The sequence below is a fragment of the Lepidochelys kempii genome, chromosome 2 (assembly GCF_965140265.1).
Source record: "Lepidochelys kempii isolate rLepKem1 chromosome 2, rLepKem1.hap2, whole genome shotgun sequence".
Taxonomy (NCBI): Eukaryota; Metazoa; Chordata; order Testudines; family Cheloniidae; genus Lepidochelys; species Lepidochelys kempii.
This window is the reverse complement of record NC_133257.1, coordinates 196,167,357-196,186,973: the sequence shown is the minus strand read 5'-3', so window position 1 is coordinate 196,186,973 and position 19,617 is coordinate 196,167,357. Positions and strand designations below refer to the sequence as shown.

Genomic DNA, 19,617 nt, shown 5'->3' with positions numbered 1-19,617 from the left:
CCGTCATCTGTATATGTTAAGGATTTCTGCTGCCACTCATCATCCTGGTAGCTTGTCTGGTAACTTTTTGTAATTTTGACTATAGATTTTATAAAGCATTTCTACAAATGCACTATAGTTACATTAAATTATTTTATTATTTAACAGCTATCCTTTTAACTTAGTGTGAAGCAACTCAACATCAGGTCTTAGTAGCTGATGTCATCGTGATTGGACCATTGAATAATTTAGATAAAGCAGTATCAGTAACAAAGAATGCAGGAAAGCAATGCAAATGTAGAAGAATGCAACCGAACAGCAGCAAACTAGTCAATAAGTAATATCACGAGAAGTACAGTTGATTAAAAAAGTGCATATATTTTGAGGAAAAAATGAAAAATTTTCATTTTTTAAAAAAAATTTTGCAGAAAATTTTGCATGTTTTCAATGAAAATGGCAGGAGAAGAAACTTGTTCTTTTTTCTGTCAAGAGGTTTTTTCATTTTGGTCAAAAAGGTACTTTCTGTTGAAAAAGATTTTTGACAGAAAATTGCTGACAAGCTTTAATAAACATATTATATAAGCAGTGCCTCAGAAGCAATTAACTTTAAAATGTGGGATTGTTGAGCTTTTCTCTATAGAAGAAAGGAAAAGGGGCAGAGGCTTCAAAAAACTAAGTTTAATTATCAGAATGTATTATGATGAACAGATCCTCAGCTGGAGTGAGTTGGTGTAACTCCATTCAAAATAATGGAGCTGTTCTGTTTTGCACCAGATGCAGATCAGGTCCTTACTATACAGAATCATAGGTCAGAATGTTTTTACCAAATTAACTTGTAGGACTTGAGCTAGTTTCTGTTTTGGATACTTTTGACCCTCATTTTACTTAAACTGTTTAATTGTTTTACATTTTTTACATCCTGCTGGTCCATAATGTGAACTAATGCTTTTGGTTATTTTCTTTAAAAAAAACAAAACAAAAACATTTAATTCAGCAAACGTTTGGTGGCCTAGAAATCAGCTACTGCTTATGCACAGTAATCACTTTTTCATAATTACTCTGCTCTTTTCTTATTGTGCATTGTTCTAATTATATTTTAAATACTCCCTTTTACAAGATAAACTATAATGTCTCTGATCATGTTTTAATCTGTGGATTGCAGAACTGACTTGTATCCACGGAGGGGTTGTTGTTGTTGTTTATTTTCTGTTTTAACCAATGTTAAAATAAATTAAAACTAAGTTGAAATTTAAACTCTAAGATAAAAGAAAATGTAAGGGCCTCATTAAAGGTCCCAGTTCAGCAATGTGCATAAGCACATGGTTAATTTTAAGTGCATAATAACCCTGTTAAAGTTAAGGATGTAAGCTCTTTGCTGCATGGAAACCAAAGTGCTCAGCATCTTGCAGGATCAGACCATAGCAAGACATTTAGGATGAGCATTTCTACTATTAGGATTCAGGCAGAATCCTGTTGGGTCCGCTCATGTGAAGGCAACTACAGGATCAGGACCTCAATTTGAGTTATTCTGCCACAGTGTCACAGCACAGGTGTATCCTACATATACCAGTCTCACAGCCTTGAAATATTACTTACACGAATGGGACCAGTTACAGACTGGCTGAAAACTACTCTTGATTTATTGTCGGATGATATGAGATTTCCTCAGATCACACAGAGATCAGTTGTGCTTTGTGGGAGGCGAGTGCTCAAATAAAATGTTCCAGCTGGACATTTGATGATACCTGCGTACGAAGAAACAGTTGACAATCTCCAAAATTGGGGAGCGGGGGGCGGGGTAGAAATTAAGCTCCCAAAACGTTGAATTTCCAATGTAATTCTAAACCTATCTCTTTTACTACTGTTTTTCAATATGGAATAAGATTGTCCAAGGATGAAAAATAAATTAGCTCTACTTTTTGTGAATTAGTCTTCCAAAGAAATCATTGATTGTGCAGTATTGGGAGTTTCTTGGTTTATCAATGGCTTGTTCCTTCTTGTTTTGTGATACAACAGCAGAACTGGGAGCGGGGAGGGTTGAAATGGTCTGTGATAGCCCACAGAGCACTTGCTAGTAATCCATGCAGAGCTGACTGGCTTCCTTATTTCTAGCTGAGGGAAACTGAACTGATTGGAGTAGATTAAATGAAGAACAAAAGTACCTGCTTCTCAAACATGAACTGAAAACAGTTAAAATACACAGATACATTCCTAGTTTTACTTTTCTGTGTAAGAACTTGCTGTCATTGCCATATAGATGCAACATGATTGTGAATGGGAAGAAGATAAGACAATCTTTCCTCACATTCTCTCAAATAGAAAAAGTTTCAGCACTCCTGAAATGGCAAGATGGGATTCGCTAGATGAAAATGAGAAGCTTTCACCCTTCTCATTCTTTTACAAAATACATATTCATGAATAGATGTAGATTTTTGCATGTACCAAGGCTCTTCTCAGCATTACCAGCCTCGTTTGCAGCTTAGTGACGCTCTTTATAAGAATTCATCTAAGCTCAGGTGAATGCATAATAAGGAGCCTCTGTATTAATAACCAATTAGAACTTTTAGATTCTTCAGCTTAATTGAGTTTGTCCTCCTGACGTGAAACGTTTCCAATGGACTACCAAGATTTGGTGGGGATTATCACAGCCACTTCTCAGCTAGAGATTCTGTCCTGTTTTGCATATTATCCATTGCTGTGCGAAGACATAATTAACTCGCCCTATGGCTTGTTAATGCTGTCTATCCATACAATCAGTCTTTCTAAAGCCACTAAGTCTGAAACATTGCTATCTTGCAAGAACTGTAACAGTAATGCACAGAACCCCTTTCAGTAATGGACAGGTGGGAAGAATGAAGAAATGGCTTGAAGAAAATAAAAATACAACCTCGGTTCTCCCCTCCCCTGAACTCCTTTGGTGAAATCCTTGCTCCTGGACTGTGAAGCCAATGGGAATTTTGCCATCTACTTAAATGGGGGTCAGGATTTTACCACTGAACAACAACAGCATCACAACCTTTTCTCCAACCAGCCTCTAATATCCCTGATGTTGATGTTGGTTCCACTTCTTTCCCAGGATTGAAAGTCTGAATCACGACCACTGAAGTTCATGGAAAGACTCCCATTGACTTGAGTGGATTTTGAATCAGGCCCCTTGTAAGCATTTCCCAAGTTTAGAGCTTCTCCCTTGGAAAGGGTGATGGGCCCCATTACAGTTACTGCCATGTAAGAAGCCAGCAAAGATGCACCCCCTGCCTCGAGGAGCTTATATTGTTTTAATACACTAACTTGGTCTATTGAGCACCGGACCCCTGACTTTTCTAAAAGGTGAGCATCATTAAAAAATCATTCCAGATGCACTGAGAAATGCCACATCTCCCGTGGGCTTTGAAGAGATCAAAAATATCTTTAAATACAAACAAATAAAAAAGGAAAGCAAGCAAGCCATACAATAAGTCGCTCTGCTTATCAATTCAAAATATGAACACTTATAAAATATTCACACTACGTTTTATTTTATGTCAAAGTTTAGAAAGATTGGCAAGAGCACAGAAAGGGCTGCTAAAATATATTTTCAGCCCACATTATTCATACCAAACAATAAGGAAAAGGTAAAAGTACAATCAGGGAATTCAGAAATGTCCAGCAGGAGCAAACGAAAACCACAGCAGAAATATTTTTAAAAGATTCCCACACACCATCCTCTTGAGGTATTTGAAATACAAATAATTTCTCACATCTAGTACAACCCCTTCTACCTTTGATACTTTTCTCGTGTTGTTGTTATGCTTTGAATGGTTTCTAAACAGTTACTTTTTTAAACTGATAACCACAATACCTGAGTGAGATTTTTTTCCCTTTTCTAAGGTAAATTTTGTTATCTTTAAAGCACCAGTGAGATCTCATGGAACCCTTTGAAAAGCATTTTACTTTGAAATAGCTCTGCTGATATGGTGTAATGGCAGATATTTTCTTTCCTGTATTTCCTATTTTTATGCATTTATTTCTTAAGAAAGCTTGCATTAAAATAGAATATTTTTAATTATGGCTCTGATCCTGGAAAGGCTGGAGACCCTTCCTCTTAAAGCATGCATTGGGGCTGAATGCAGTAGGGAGATGGGCATCTCTCAGTGGCTCAGGACTGTGGGAGCGGCACTATACTTATGAGGCTGACAGAAACATTGATGAGTATCCTGGTCTTTTCTGACAGCACAGCTGCTGTGCTTCCTGATGCATTGCTGCTCCTTTGGGAGAAAGGCACTCCCTTTCCTTCTGCCCCACTTACATGCAGCAAGATTGTCCGGTTTCTACTTTGTGGGACTGCTGATCTCATTCTCCAGGGTCTGTGTCCAGGAGATCTAAATAAATGGGATTCTCCCACTCTAGGACTACACCTGCCGCCTCCGTGCAGCCTAGTCCTCCATGGTGTGGCTTTCCATCCTCCACAAAACAATGACATTGGTCCCATTTTTGGCCCCTCCCTGCCTATATACAATCATTTTCTTCCCCTTGAGCACCAGATTCTGAGAGAGACTTTCACTGGCTTGCAATAGCAGAGGGACAAGCAAGAAGTCTCTGCTTTCCTTGCATGGCTGCACCAGAGCAGGTCTGTCCACTGCCCATGAGCACGGCCATCGTCTGCTGCTGGAAAGCTCATCTGAAACCACAGTTTAGGGCTCAGCATGAGACTAGGGATTTGTCCTGCAGCGGTTGGCAGCACTAGCTTTTATGGAGCAAAACCTCTTTTTGACCGTAACTTCTGAACATTTTAAAATCAGAACAAGATTCGGCACATGCCTGGCAACTGTCACATGTCTCTGAGATGTGTATCTGTGTGCATGCATTCAAAAGGGTTCTGGAAAAAAGTAGGAGACTCCCTACCCAACTTTTCCAGAGTTGCTGGGTTTTTTTCTAAACTCTTAATTCTTTTATAGCCATTTCCCCAAATTTCACCCATTAACCAAATTTCTCTTAAAAATGCACAACTATCATAGTTCTTACCCTTCACTTTATGTTTTTACAGGAAATATTAGGCCAAATTTTCAGGCCAAAAGAAAGTATTAGATTATCTAAGCAGACTTGCATAACGAAAGCCATAGAATTTCACCCAGTTACTCATATACGTAAATAAAACTGTGGTTAACTCCTATCAAACGGCAAAGTTTAAATGTAAGGCCTAGTCACAGTGCTGCTGCCATATCCCTGCTGCACTGTATATTCCACACCACCAACTGAACTTCAGAAGACACGCCTTTTGAATACTTTACTTTCATTAGCACGTTGTAATAAATCAAGACTAATATGAACCTGTGGATATCACGCTCTCAGAAGCACTGATAAAGACCTCTGAAATACCCAAATTCCTTCCCAAATGTGCCAAAATGAGCATTATCTATACTTTTGTTAAGTTCGGTATGGGCAGCCAGAGCCCTGTGATGTGAGCCACATTTCATGGCTTTTGTGCCAGGGTGACGTGAGATAACGCAGTGTCATGACACTGAATATTTACATAGTTAATTACACTGTGCCTTGGAGAAGTTACTCTGTGGCTGTCCGCTGGGTTCCATTTTTTTGTTGAAACTACTTTCCAACAAAAAGCAGAAAACCTTTTTTTCCTAAAATATATGCAGCACCTTTTCTGAGCAATTCTAAATGCAGATTATTGTATGGCAATGGGTCACCTCTGCCAGCGGATCCAGCATGTAATCTATGTAGATTATGATAAATCCCAGCATAACAAGAAACACTGACCTGTATCAACCTTTTGTCCCTAAAATGGCATAGAATAGCACTTGATTGAGAGATGTGGATCTCGCTTCCTCATGCTACTTTTTTGTTGTTCAAAATCTTTCTTGAATTTCATGTCTCTTATTGCAATTAAATGACTCTCTGCCTCTCTCCTTGGCAGTGCTTCCCTGTTCAAGTAAGAAAATATATCTAAGTTTGTACAAACATAGACATCTGTGCATTGTTTGGAGGACATATGCTCAAGAGTTGCCAGATCAGTGTGCAGCATTACTTGGAAATGCATGTGCTCAGGACTTGCACACTTTCCCCTGCTTGAGTTGAGCTATGTAACATAAGAACTAGAGTTGGCTTAACATTCCCCTTTCATTGATCATGGTGATGCCAGGCGGCTGTGTTCCTCTTTCAGCCAGGATCTAACATGAATAATGGAGCCTTTCATAGATTCTCCAAAATATTGCCTGTTTGCCTTACCAATATTTTCCATTTGTCATGCTGCTTTAACAGCAGCCCCTCCACTGGCTCGCTAGTTAGCTAGCTTTTGATATAGTCACATCATCTGGTTTCCTGCCCTGAATAACTCAGAGCATTTCAGATGCTGAGTTCTTGTCAGATTTTTGAAGTTTACACAGGGTTGGGCCTGGTCAGTTCTTGGATGGGAGCCCTCCAAGGAAACCCCAGGTGCTGCAGGAAACTGTGGTATAATTACATAGTTGGTACTTGTCTCTATAAATTAGTCCCAGCAGGGTACTATGGGTACGCTATGCTGCTGGAGGTGCTCTTGTGGATGAGATGTAAAACCCTTAACCATTTATGACTGTTAAAATCTCTTCATGGAATATTGTGTAAGAATGGGTGCTTGATACCCACTATCTTCGTCGAATTCTCATTTAAATAGTTATTGCCTAACTTGAAAAAAAAAAAACCCTCCCATTGTTTCAGCTGGAGAGATTTGTCTCCATTTCACAGAACAGTAGACATAAAAGAGAGAGGAGAATTATTCTTGTAGGCCAACAAATCCGTCTCCCATACAGAACTATTCTCTGTTGTACATTAAGTAGGGTTTGTCAAGTCTATTTTTTAAAATCCCTTGGGTTGAGGCCTCCCTTTCCTTCCCTTCTTAAAAACAATCAAGCAAATTCTGGACATTTAAGGCTAGATTCTATAATTTCATCTGGCCCCACTTTATCATTCTGCGAGGTACAAAGGAACCAAGAACTGGCCACACAACTTGCCAACAGAGAATTCCTCCTTTGGAGGGGAACTTTGCTGGCACAGATGTGTTAGCTCCAGTCCCTGTGTCTGCTATCCCCACACCGTAGTGTAAAGTCATGTTAGGGTGTGGGGTCATGGTATTGTCAGAGTTTAGCTACATTATGCCTCTGTCGCTGGTGTAGGGCCCATTCAGGACCTGCTAGGAAGCAAATGTATTTTTCATGGGGTTCAGAGCTGGCTCTAAGAATCGGGGAATTGGCTCCCTGACATTCCACCCCTCTGGCCTGACAGAATCAAGCCTATTGTATTTGTGTCTTTATATCTTTGTGTTGGCTGCAACATCTTGTCCCGGCTGTGGCTAAATAAATACTATAGTAGAGTATATGCCAATATAGTTTGGTAAAGGGTTTTGGTGTCCTGCTGGGTGTAAGGTGTTGTATTAAAATAATGTGTTGTGTCATAAATAAGCCAGGCTCTCCCTTCCTGACAAAACCAGACTTTCAGTCCATACGTTGCATTAATGCTCTGATTGCATTTGTGTGAGTTGATCTGTTTGTCATAATTCCTTCTAATTTGCTAAAGAGGAGTGAACGTTCCCAAACAGAAATCTAGCTGTGAAGGGTATCATGTGCATGTCCCTGTGTCCCTATAGTCAAGTCAGTGCATTTCTTTCTCTAGACAAGGACAGAGTTGTTTTGAAATATCACTCAGTGATCTGTGCCACTCTCTTCTTAGTCAGCTTTAGGCAGGTCCATACTAACAACGACGAGGCTGTAAAATGGTATTGATGGATATCTGGAAAGCCAGAAATTGCGACCGCCTCCCATTTGTGGTTTACTAGTATACAGAAAAGATGATGTAATAAACCATATGACCTCCCACCTTTCTATACCAGTTGGTAATGTACTACCTAAACGTGCATGTGCCGATGCCACCTACATGTGGTTAGCTGGTAGTTATGGTGTATGCATGTACGCCACACATGAATTTGCTATGTCATGCTTTTTCTAGTGATTGATATATATCTATAAAAGTCTTCTTTTATTTTATTGTATTTATGCAGATTTTATAGATATATATCAATCACTAGAAAAAGCATGACATAGCAAATTCATGTGTTGTGTACATACATATATTAAATACATATACATATATATATTAAAATAAAAAGCTTTTGAAGCTTCAGAAGTGACTCCAATAAATCTTTCTCCAGTGCTATCTTAGCATTGTCCTCTCAGTTACACCAGAGTAAATTATGAGGGACTGCACTGAAATTGTTGGAGATAGATCAGTGTAAAGCTGGTGTAAGTGAGGGATAATCAGACCCTTGGAAGCTGGCCATCTGCAGAGAGAATCCCCACAGCCACCTTGAGGCATTTAAACTTTCATTATTTTAAATTTTAAATGGCTGGCTGAGCATTGCCTGTACTAAAACCTGATACAATAATAGAAGTCAAAGGTGTGAAAAGGCTTCTGAGGTCATCTAGTCCATCTTCCCGCCTATACTAATATTGTTTCCTGCAGTTCAATTTTCAAGTGATCCTGGAAATTACTGCCCCGTAAAATGGGCACTTGAAAGAAAACAAAGCAATTCCAGCTTCAGATGTAGCTAAAGGGATCCCATGCCACTGAAACAGTGTGGTTCTAATGTTGAAGCCTCTGTTTGTCCTGTTGCTTTGTTACAGTTTTCAAATGAGGACAATTTAAACCTGTGATTTATATCTGTGAGTCTTCTTGATCTACCTGTTACTGTGCATGGATGAGCTGTTCAAATATTATGAGAACTTCCGGAAACTTAAAATAAATAACACCTTTTTAACTAAAAAACTGCTTAATTTTCCTGCCCCCCTCTTTTTTTTGGGGGGGGGGTGATTTCTGCACTTCCAGGTGGCAGTCATAAGTGGAGGTGTTGTAATACTGTCAGAATGTCTATTCTTGTGGGGTTTCCACCCAACCAGGATGAAGAAAAATTGGAAGTATTACAAGAAGCTCACTTCTCATAAGTTTTCCATTCCAAATCTGCAGACCCAAGAGATTTCAGACAGTTTCAACAAGATTCAGATGAGAAGCATTGTTTTGAGGCTTATTAGAATCAAACCCTTTGAGGTTTGGTACAAATATTGATGCATGTATCAGTTTGCATGGATGATCATTTCTGGGCAGAGTGAGAGGGGAGAAGCAGCCTAACAGTTGCAGAACTAAAATGATTAGGGTTTGCCCCCCACCACCCCTTTGTGGATTGGGGACACAGAAGGGCTAAATTCCAGATAGAAAATGCATTAGTGGTAGGGTTACAGGATTCTGTTTTTTGACCAAAAAACACCCCAAATCCCTCATCCCTGGCCCCACTCCAGAGCCCGCACCCCCAGCCCAGAACCCATACCTCCCCGCACCTCAACCCCCTGCTCCAGCCCAAAGTCCCCTACTGCACCCAAACTCCCTCCCAGAGACAGCGCCTTCCCCCACACACACCCCAACCCCCTGCCCCAGCCCTGAGCCACCTCCTGCACGCCAAACCCCTCATCCCTGGCCCTACCCCAGAGACCACACCCCCAGCTGGAGCCCTCACCCCAACCCCCTGCCCCAGCCCAGTGAAAGTGAGTAAGGGTGGGGGAGAGCAAGCTACAGAGGGAGGGGGGATGGAGTGAGCTGTAAGCAGGGCCTCAGGGTAGGGGTGGGGAAGGGGGTAGGGCGGGGTATTTGGTTTTGTGCTGTTTGAAAGTTGAAAACCCTAATTTGTAGCATTGGCTGAATAATGTTTAAAAGCCTATTTCTAAAGCTGGGTAGTTGGGAGAAGGTACCAAGACACAAAGTTCCCTTCCTGTTGTACCTATGTTGTTTGTGTTAATATCTTCATTGGAGATTCTATTATGAGTTCCATTTTCTGATCTGTAGCTTTTTGAGCGTTCGTAGTTCAGCAGCACACTAGCCTTGATAACTATTGTAGTCTCAGAGAACAGATCTCCAGTCAGGAAGGTAAGGAGGCGCATCAGCTGCCACCTCTCTTAAACTGGACAGAGTTATAGGAAAACAAAGGTAATTGGACTGTGTTTGGCAAAAGTCTTCTTTTATTTTATTTATGCAGATTTTTAAGCGTTGGGTGCTGAAAAACACAGAAATCATGAAAACACTTATTCCCAAAAAAGATTCTTGCAAAGTTTCTATAATAAAAAAAGAGAGCTGCTTTGATAAAGCCATTATTATCCTCAAACAAATGCTGGTCATGAATACGTGTCTAACATAACAGAAATAAATGCCTGACCCTACTATCCCACTATAGCGAGTTAACATTCTGTGTAGGCTGATTATTTTTTCAACAATATTTGTTATAGTCTTTTAAGGTCTGCCAGTGTATTTTTTTAAGCTAAGTTAGTAAGAACAGCTGCCAGTGGAGCCAAGGCTAAAAGATGCAAAAAATATCTGCAGAAGGCAAGATTTTACTTCAAAAGACCAGTATTACAAAGCATTACTGTTGCTAGTATAATCACTTTCTTTGGGGGGTTGCTAATATAGACTGGGTTTCTTGTCTTTACAGCCCCCACTGAGCCTTTGCTCTGCAAATTTGCTGACGGAGGACAAAAGAAGCGACAGAATCAAAGCAAATACACACAGAACGGAAGGCCGTGGCCAAGAGACGGAGAGGTGAGTGGCACTCAGCAATCATTATTCAGCCATTTGGGAGGAGAACCTATGGGTCTGGCTTTCAGGGCCTTGATCAAATCAGGTTCCATGCAAAACAAAATGGCTTCAAAAAGAGAGGGATAGAGCAAGACTTTTATGTTAATGTGTCAAGTGTAAAGTTACAGAATGGAGAGGTGTAATTGACCTCAGCGTTGCCATACAGTGAGCTTGCAGTCTGTTCCCAGACTTGACCTCAGTGGATATGTACAGATGCACCACCAACCCTGGATAGTTCTGCAATGTAGCAGTCATGCAGATGAGAGCATGTACAGCTAAAATTAGCAATGCAGTGATAACTTCTTACGTTACGATATATAGTTGTAAAATAGCACCCAGTGGCAAAGCTATTACCAGTCTTCATGGTGCTCTTTTTTTTAAGGTCAGGCATGGAGAGTGTATTGCTTATACAAATTGAAAAATACACTTGCACCCAATTCATATCTAATGAAAGAAGGTTCCACAGCAGGTCTGAGTTTGGGCTCTTTGTTCAGTTGACAGACAAGGAAGTTACCAGTTTCCATTTTGGGTATGGGGAGATGATAATTTAACAGTTGCTTCCTTTCATTGCTGTAAATGTTCAACAAACTGGAACTCCTTTTCCATGTGCATGTACCCAAAGCAACTCCATTGGTGTACCAAACAAGAATGATGTTTGTTTGGCCCTTCAAGTGTTTGTTTATTCCTCTTGAATGTTGTTATGAGATGAAGCCATTTGAATCAGTGAAGTAAATCTGATGGTAATGCAATCTTGGGAATTGGTATAGCTGCTAGAGTGAAGTTCTTCCATGCCTAAAGGACTCCTCTCCCCCCCTTTCCCCGCCCCTTCCTGGAGTTTATCACTGGGATGTTAAAAAGTTTTACAGGTTGTTATGTTCTAACTAGACTCCAGCTTGATTTGGTTAGCTGATACTTTGCAGACCACTAGTCCAGGAAGTTCAGACCATTAGTATGAAGCACCATAAGTGAGCTCCTAAAACAAACCAAAAAGGCATCTTGAAAGCAATCAAAGATTTGCTCACTTTAACAAGGCGGCTACTGTACACTGATCCTTTTTACAACAAAAATTCCTAAAAGTACGTTTAGCTTGCAGACTTAGAGCACCAGTCTGGCAGCCACATTGACATGACAGACTGAAATAGCCTGCAAGGGGTCATTACGGTCTGGTATGCCACAAATCCAAAAAAACAGAGAAGTCTCCTTTGGAGACATAATGTTTTATCGTGTTAAGAATCTACACAATAAGGAGTGCCCAAGAAGGTTTTGACTATCCCATAAAAGTCTCTAAAGACTGGTTTATGTGGTAGGCACTATTTCTATTAGGCCAACAATTCATATTTTAAACAGCCTGTGCTCATATTTATGCAATAGATGCCATTCCAACCTATTATGTCAACTGTTCTACACGTTCTTAAGTTCCAATCAATAAACAGCAAGAGAAAGGAAAGTGAAAATTGACATGCCACCATTATGCCTACTTCAGCTCAGTGCATGACACATCCCATATTGCTGGAATAGTTAGACACAATGGGGCAAGTTAAGGACAATGTTACACTCATGACTTACAAATAGGATTTGCTTAATATGTTAATAATCGTTAGCTTCAAAAAGTTTCATATTCTCTGTGTATATTTAAAGTCTGCTGCAGTTTCCACGGTATGCATCCGATGAAGTGAGCTGTAGCTCACGAAAGCTCATGCTCAAATAAATTGGTTAGTCTCTAAGGTGCCACAAGTCCTCCTTTCCTTTTATCCAAAGAGAGCAGTTCTTAGTACTATTCTACAGTACAAAGCTAGGGTCACTCAAAAGATGCCATTAGGTTACCTGTACACAGAAGCAAAACAAAGTTGGAAAGAAAATAAAGAAATGAAGGCAAGAAGATTTCCAGATAGAAATATCCTCGGCAGATGTTAATGACCTTTGGTAACACTTTACTATCTTTTTAGGGGCTGCTAGCTGAAGTAGTTGAGACAATAATGCATTGAATCTTTTAGTGGAAGTCAGCCGTTTATTTTATATCTTTGATGTGTTCATACATTTTTCACAGTTGCTAGGCAAAATCCTTTTGTGCAGTTAATGTTATTGTTTGAAATGTAATGGAATTTTTCTAGCTCTTTATACTGTGCCTGCAAGCAAGACACATTGGTCAATTGTTTTGCATGCTATGAGCCTCACATTGAATACCTTCTGTAATAATATTTGTTACAACTATCATATTTTTAGGCAAAAGGGACAGGGAATAATAAGGAATAATTACCCAGAGAACAGGTGTCCTACTTTTGATTAGGGATGAGATATTAAAACCTTTCCTGCACCTCTGCTTTTCTTGGTTCCACTAAAGTAGTGAAATGCCATCTCAGCGATACTCCCTTGATACCTCCAACCTGGCCACATCTTGTGAGATATGATTTCCAGACCAAAATATATTTGGCAATGATTCAGCTACACGTTTGAACGCTTGGTGCTTATGTGAACTGTATCTCTGAAACCTCTGAGGTTGGATCATCGTTAATACTGAATGCAGATGAGGGTTATTGTTTAGGAGAACAGACTCCAGAGAAATGACACCAGCACTTTTGTCAAAGGCCTCAAGTTTGGGTATGCAAAGTAGAAACAGGCAGCTGTGTGCAATACTTTGATGTAGGGGGAAAAATGCAGGAGATTTAGTTAAGAAGAACGAATAACTGCATTGTTATCTCGCTGTCCATTCTATTCTCAAATCTGTAGCTTTCCTTTATGGAAAAGGGGGAGGTAATTCAGGGTACCACCACTATGGCACACTGATCCCAGCTGCATTTTCAGCCCCTTGTGGCCATTGCATTGCAGCATAAAGTTAGAGCTTCTCTAGTCCAGTGCAGGGCCGGGAAGACAGAAGCATCAGAATCAAGGGAGCTCAAAGGAGAGCTTTAATTTGTACTCTGTTGAGTTTGCATGCAGCTGGCCCTCTAGGTTTTAGAGTAATTTTTACAGAGCCCGACGGAGTTTCTTCAGAACACTTTTGGTTCAGTTCTTATTATGAAGATGGTTTCTCAAAAAGCCAAGTTAAAAGCAATGAAGAATAGAAGACCTTCACCTAGTACTTTCTAATCTCCTAGCTCCCCCTCTAAGTTTGAAGCATTTGAAAAGTTTCATCATGTTGAATGGTTTGACTAAGATACGATATTGCGTAACTAATGTGAGGACTGAGGTTATTAGGGCCTAGTTTACAGATGAAGTTTAAGCATGTACAGTGAAATTCAAAAATATTTGAAATATTCTTGGTGAGATTCTGGCCTGATTCTCATCTCGCTCACACCAGTTCTGCACCAGCGTAACTTCACTGATTGTGGCATAGTTGCATCTGATTCATGGGCAGGGAATCAGGCCCTCTGGTTTGAAAACATCCCAGGCCGTACAGCACTAAAAGGAGGGTAAGAGAGAGAAGAAACATATTAATTATGGCTGTGTAACATTTGCTGTAATTTCATGGGATTTCTCATCATGATGGACAAATCACTTCAATGTGTCTGGGAGATTTTATGGGGATTTAAATATGTATTTATCATTTTTTCTTACAGAAGTATCAACCATTAGGGTAATCTCATGAAAATCAGAGTTTATTGAGCAGATATGTCTCCAGTGAAGTCAGGGCTTTCCATATGCCTCCATCCGATCTGAATTTGGCCTGATGTGTGTAACAAATTATTTGCATTTCCAGTGATAATTCTTTCATTGCTTGTTTTTCTTTACACTGATAGCTGCTCCTGTTATCTGTGGCTACACTGCCTTTTGTGAACAGCCAATAGATTAACAAAGTGATGTTTTGCTTTTAGCCACGATTATCTATTTGTGGGAAATTCTCAAGAAATGAAATAAACATGTATTTATTTATTTATTTTAAATCACAGCTGTACTGAAGCGTTTCTTTGAACTGTCTTTTTGTTTTGATCTTCCATTCATTACAGTTCTGCTCAGTGCTAGATTGCAATTTAGAAAGAAAAATTTACATAGGTCATTTCGGAGACTGAGATTTCCCCCCGTGTTGTAAAGTCAGAGGACAGTCAAAGTTGCTGTTCCTGGTACCAGCCATCCCCTCTCTACCAAAAGCAGGAATTTAGAAACGATGAGGAGGTCTGTACCAGGCACATTTATAACTCGGGCATAGATTTCTTTTTGTGCTTCGCAGGAGACAGGTAGCACTTAGCTGTGCTCCATAACCCTAAGTGTGTAGGACTGATCTTTGGGAGATAATTTCCAGACCTGTCCAGACACACAGTACTACACACATATGCAGCCCATATGCCCAAAGACATTTCTTATGTGTTGGAGTGCATGTATGTTAGGCATTAGGACTATTTTCTATGCATTCTTTCAAAAAGAGCTTAAATTAACAAAAAGAGGAATTGCACCTCTAGGGAGAAGACAAGGAACACATAGCAACAGAAGGCAGGGGGAAAAACATATATTGACTTAATGAGTTAAAATCTACATAGTAGTGTTTTAAGTCTTCCACAGGAACACAAGAGTCAGGTGTTACAGGTGGCATTTTCAAAAATGCCTAAATAAGTTGGGTGCCCAAATCCCATTTAATGTCACGGGGAATTGAGTTCCTAATGAACATAAGTGCTTTTGAAAATCTCAGCACATATGATTTCACTATCATTGGATTCGGGTCTATAAAAGACAGTTAAAATTGATTCAAAATAAATGGCTCAATTTGAATAAAATAAGAACTGACCTGAAACTTTATTCAGAATTCAAAGCAAAAGTTTGCTTAGTCTAAAAATTTGAGCCTCAGGTTTCCTTCCTGTAGAAAAAGCCTTGGGAGTCTCTCATGGGGGTAGGAAAACTCCACGTGGTTCTACCGTCATGGGGTAAATTCTTTCACTGGGGCAGAGATTGCCCCATGCAAAAAAAGTAAGAGGTCTAGCCCCGAAGTCCTGCAATTTTTTAAAAATTCCCTTGGATCTCAGGCGAGTAGCCTGAGACACAGGTCAATTCACTGATCTCTCTCTTTGCTGAATCTGAGGCTGCCAGTCCTCCTGTGCTCCCTGACAGCTTGGTTTCATTGGATCTCCACTTCTGGGAACTCACCTCCTCATGACAGCCTCTGAAAGCCTTCCCCACTCGCCATGAAGGACAAGTTCCATAGTGCAGACATTACCGTAGTCTATCTCTGTACTAACACCTAGACAGATTCTTTGCAAGGTGAGGTTCCAGATCCCACTCAGCTATCTTCATGCATGTTTCTAGACCTGAATTCGGACCATGAGGTTTGGCCTTTTTGCTGAGACAACTGCACTCTATTGTACAGATCTGCGAGTATCTGGGAGGTATGATATGGCCCTTATTTTTCATTTTTGCTAATCCCAGGATTTCCTGGTGCTGGCAAAAAGAAAAGAAAGTGACCAAATGCCACAAGACCAGCTATTTAGCTTTCTATTTAGATTTCCAGTCTGGCTTTAAAGGCCCAATAGAGTTTCAGATTGTTTGGCTATGGTTCTCCGCTGAACTTCTAAATCCTTTGCAATTCACCAATCACTACTTTTCCTCTTTTGCTGATTTGGCTTTAAAATAAGATATTTTCACCTCTGACATACGCCAGCCATTTCTTCACAATACTTGAAGCTGCACAGGGAGCACATGTGTATTAAAATGAGTGTCTCCCAGCATGCATCACTGGGAAATGTCCCTGTTTGTTTTGTATCCTGCTGTATATTTAAAAGTTGTCACGTCTACACTTGAGTTTTATTTTTATTTTTTAAAACCACTTCTTTTCCAAATTCAGGAGTATTTCTAATAAGGTGAAACTTTTCACACAGAACTGCTTTAAATAATCAAAGGAAAGAATGCTTTCAAGTTAACTTTCCTGCCAAGTAAGCTTATTTTATTAAAACAGTATTTTAAACAAATCTCATTTGGATTGTTGGTTCCCCGCCCCCTTTTCCTTCTTAAAAAGAGTTTTCAGTTAGAGTATTTGCACTCAAGGCAAGAAGAATCCTTGTGCTTTGAGGCCTGCCAGATATCAGGAGCAGATACGGAAACACTTTAAGAAAAGTATGGCAATTGTAGTAGCAGAAACGTTAGTTTACTAAACTGTATTTAAGAGGGGCCCAATCAGGCCCCATGGATGCAGATCACATCCTTCCTGTGAAGAAAGTTGGGGGCAGGGTGCTTAGTAGAGAAAAGGAGGTTCTGGAAGAAAGAGGTGTCATCAGTGCACTGTCTCCTCAGAGATTCCCCACAGAAATGAATACAACTCCAGGAGGCATTATATTTCCACAGCCCTAACTCTCCAGTGCAGATGCCCACTTTAAGGAGCAGGATACCTAGAGCAGTAGCTCTCAACCTTTCCAGACTACTGTACCCCCTTCAGGGGTCTGATTTGTCTTGCGTACCCCAAGTGTCACCTCACTTAAAAACTATTTGCTTACAAAATCAGACATAAAAATACAAGTGTCACAGCACAGTGTTACTGAAAAATTTCTGACTTTCTCATTTTTACCGTATAATTATAAAATAAATCAATTGAAATATAAATATTGTACTTACATTTCAGTGTATAGTATATAGAGCAGTATACACAAGTCATTGTATAAAATTTTAGTTTGTACTGATTTCACTAATGCTTTTTATGTAGGCTGTTGAAAAACTAGGCAAATATCTAGATGAGTTGATGTACTCCTGGAAAACCTCTGATTACCTCCAGGGGTATGTGTACCTCTCGTTGAGAACCACTGACTTAGAGTAGCTGCCCTCTGGAGAACCCAATGGACCCACGCCAGTGGGAGAGATGATGGGGTGGAGAGTGGAGGATCCAGATCTGGTGAGGCACAGGGCATCTGGGTATCTATAAAATATATATTTATATAGATAGATATGGACACACACACTTACTCACATAAGTAGCCTCTGGGGGGTGTGTGTGTGTGTGTGTGTGTGTAGATAGATTAGATAAATGTAGATGTCACCATAGATTTGCACATGCAGAGATAGATAGATCTATATAGTAGGGGGAGGCAGTTTGTAACTGAAAATTCTGTCTCGGAGGTAACAATATGAGGGTATAGCTTTTTATAGAAACTGTTGCCCAAACATTTGGGGTCATGGTGGATAATCAGCTGAAAATGAGAACCCAGTATGATGCTATGGCCAAAAAAAGCTAGCACGATCCTGGGATGCATAAACAGGGGAATATCTAGTAGGAGTTCCTCTATATTTGGCACTGGTGCGACCACTGCTGGAATACTGGGTTCAGTTCTGGTGCCCACAACTCAAAAAGTATGTTGCTAAATTGGAGAGGGTTTGGAGAAGAACCATAAGAATGACTGAAGGATTAGAAAACATGTCTTATAGTCACAGACTCAAGGAGCTCAGTCTACATAGCTTAACAAGGAGAATGTTACAGTGTGATTTGATTACAGTCTGTAAGTATCTCCATGGAGAACAAACATTTAATAATGGGTTCTTCAGTCTAGCCGCGAAAGGCGTAACATGATCCAATGGCTGGAAGCTGAAGCTAGACAAATAAGACTGGAAATAAGGTGTATATTTTTAACTGTGACAGTAATTAACCACTAGAACAGTTTACCAAGGGTTGTGATGGATTCTCATTAAGATTGACTGTTTTCCTAAAAAATTATGTTCTGGGACTTATTTTGGGGGAGTTCTATGGCCTGTGTTATACAGGAGGTCAGACTGGATGATCACAATGGTTCCTTCTGGCCTTGGAATCTACAAATTAAGGATGTTTCACAGAATTTAATGGCTAGACCTTACCATGCATTGGTCTTTATTTGTGTTGTGTAAGGAAAATATTGTTCAGAATATAGCCCTTGCTCTTAGAGTTCAGAAACAGTCTACCGAGAAAAAATAAACCTGGCTTATTTCATAGGTTTTGAGCTGTGCGGTTTTTTGACTAATCATTCCACAACATAATAATTTCTTTGTGTGAGTCACAAATGATAATTTACATACACAATGCAAATAGGGGTCTTGTTAATGAGGGAAACTTGCTCATTTATGTTTTAAATCATAACAAAGGGAAAAGAGGCTGAGCACAATTTTTTGTGCCCGTGGAATTAAGCAAAGTAAAATGTTGAATGAGGGTGTTCAAGTTTCTTCCTTTCTAAACCAACCCTTGCCCTCCAGAGACATGCAAAATTTTCTGTTATTTCCTGTGTGTTTTTCAAGGAAGGATTTTTAAGTCTGAAGAAAGATGCAGAGTGAGTAGTTTCATTAGAATCTGTTCATCTTCTGGTGTCAGTCATTAGAAAACTATCGTATAAAATATTTAAAATGTCATTCTTTTGAAAACCTGCAAAATTGCAAATACCTATTTTCTTGCATGCCTTCGAAGTTTCACAATTCATTGTAGTTAAAATGAGAGTGAAGTTAGTGAAAATTAGAGTGTGTTTTTTCATGATTAATGTCCATGGATCAAAACTAGTTAGTTTTTATAGAGCTGATGTTCCTTGTGCCTTTAATAGTCACTGGTATAAACTTTTCAGATTATCCATTGACAGCTATATATGTGGTAGAGAGAATATTTATTTCGGGAATAGCTAGTTATCAACCACAAAAAAAATGTAAAGATGAACTGAAGATTTAAAAAATTATTTGTGCCCATTTAGCTTTGCTATAATATGTACAGAAGACCTGAAAGGTTTTAATATTGTTGTTGCTATTTATTTGTATTAGCACCAAGAGCAATTACTCAGGGTCCCATCAAGCTAGGCACTGTATAAATATAAAGAAAATACCCAAAAGAACTTAAAATGCCAAAGACGAGATGTAACAGGTAGGTGAGACAAAAAATAAATGGGCAAGAAGAGGACAGACTAACAATAATAACAGGATGTTTTAGTATAAACTATAGGGTTGTCAACTTTCTAATTGCACAAAACCAAACACCCTTGCCCTGCCCCTCACCCCGCCCCATCCCTGAGGCTCTGACCCCACTCACTCCAGCCCCCCTCCCTCCGTCGCTTGCTTTCCCTCACTCACTTTCACTGGGCTGGG

The 19,617-nt window shown here is 39.8% G+C and overlaps 1 protein-coding gene across 9 annotated transcripts in view; it reads left to right on the top strand.

Annotated features, from left to right (window-relative positions):
* The window catches only part of RBMS3 (RNA binding motif single stranded interacting protein 3), a 919,857-nt gene that overhangs the window by 810,818 nt on the left and 89,422 nt on the right, over positions 1–19,617 (top strand). For all 9 annotated transcript variants that reach the window (XM_073333380.1, XM_073333379.1, XM_073333377.1 and 6 more), the window contains one exon: positions 10,475–10,581. In XM_073333380.1, the coding sequence (XP_073189481.1) occupies positions 10,475–10,581 (107 nt within the window). The remainder of the gene's footprint in view (positions 1–10,474; positions 10,582–19,617) is intronic.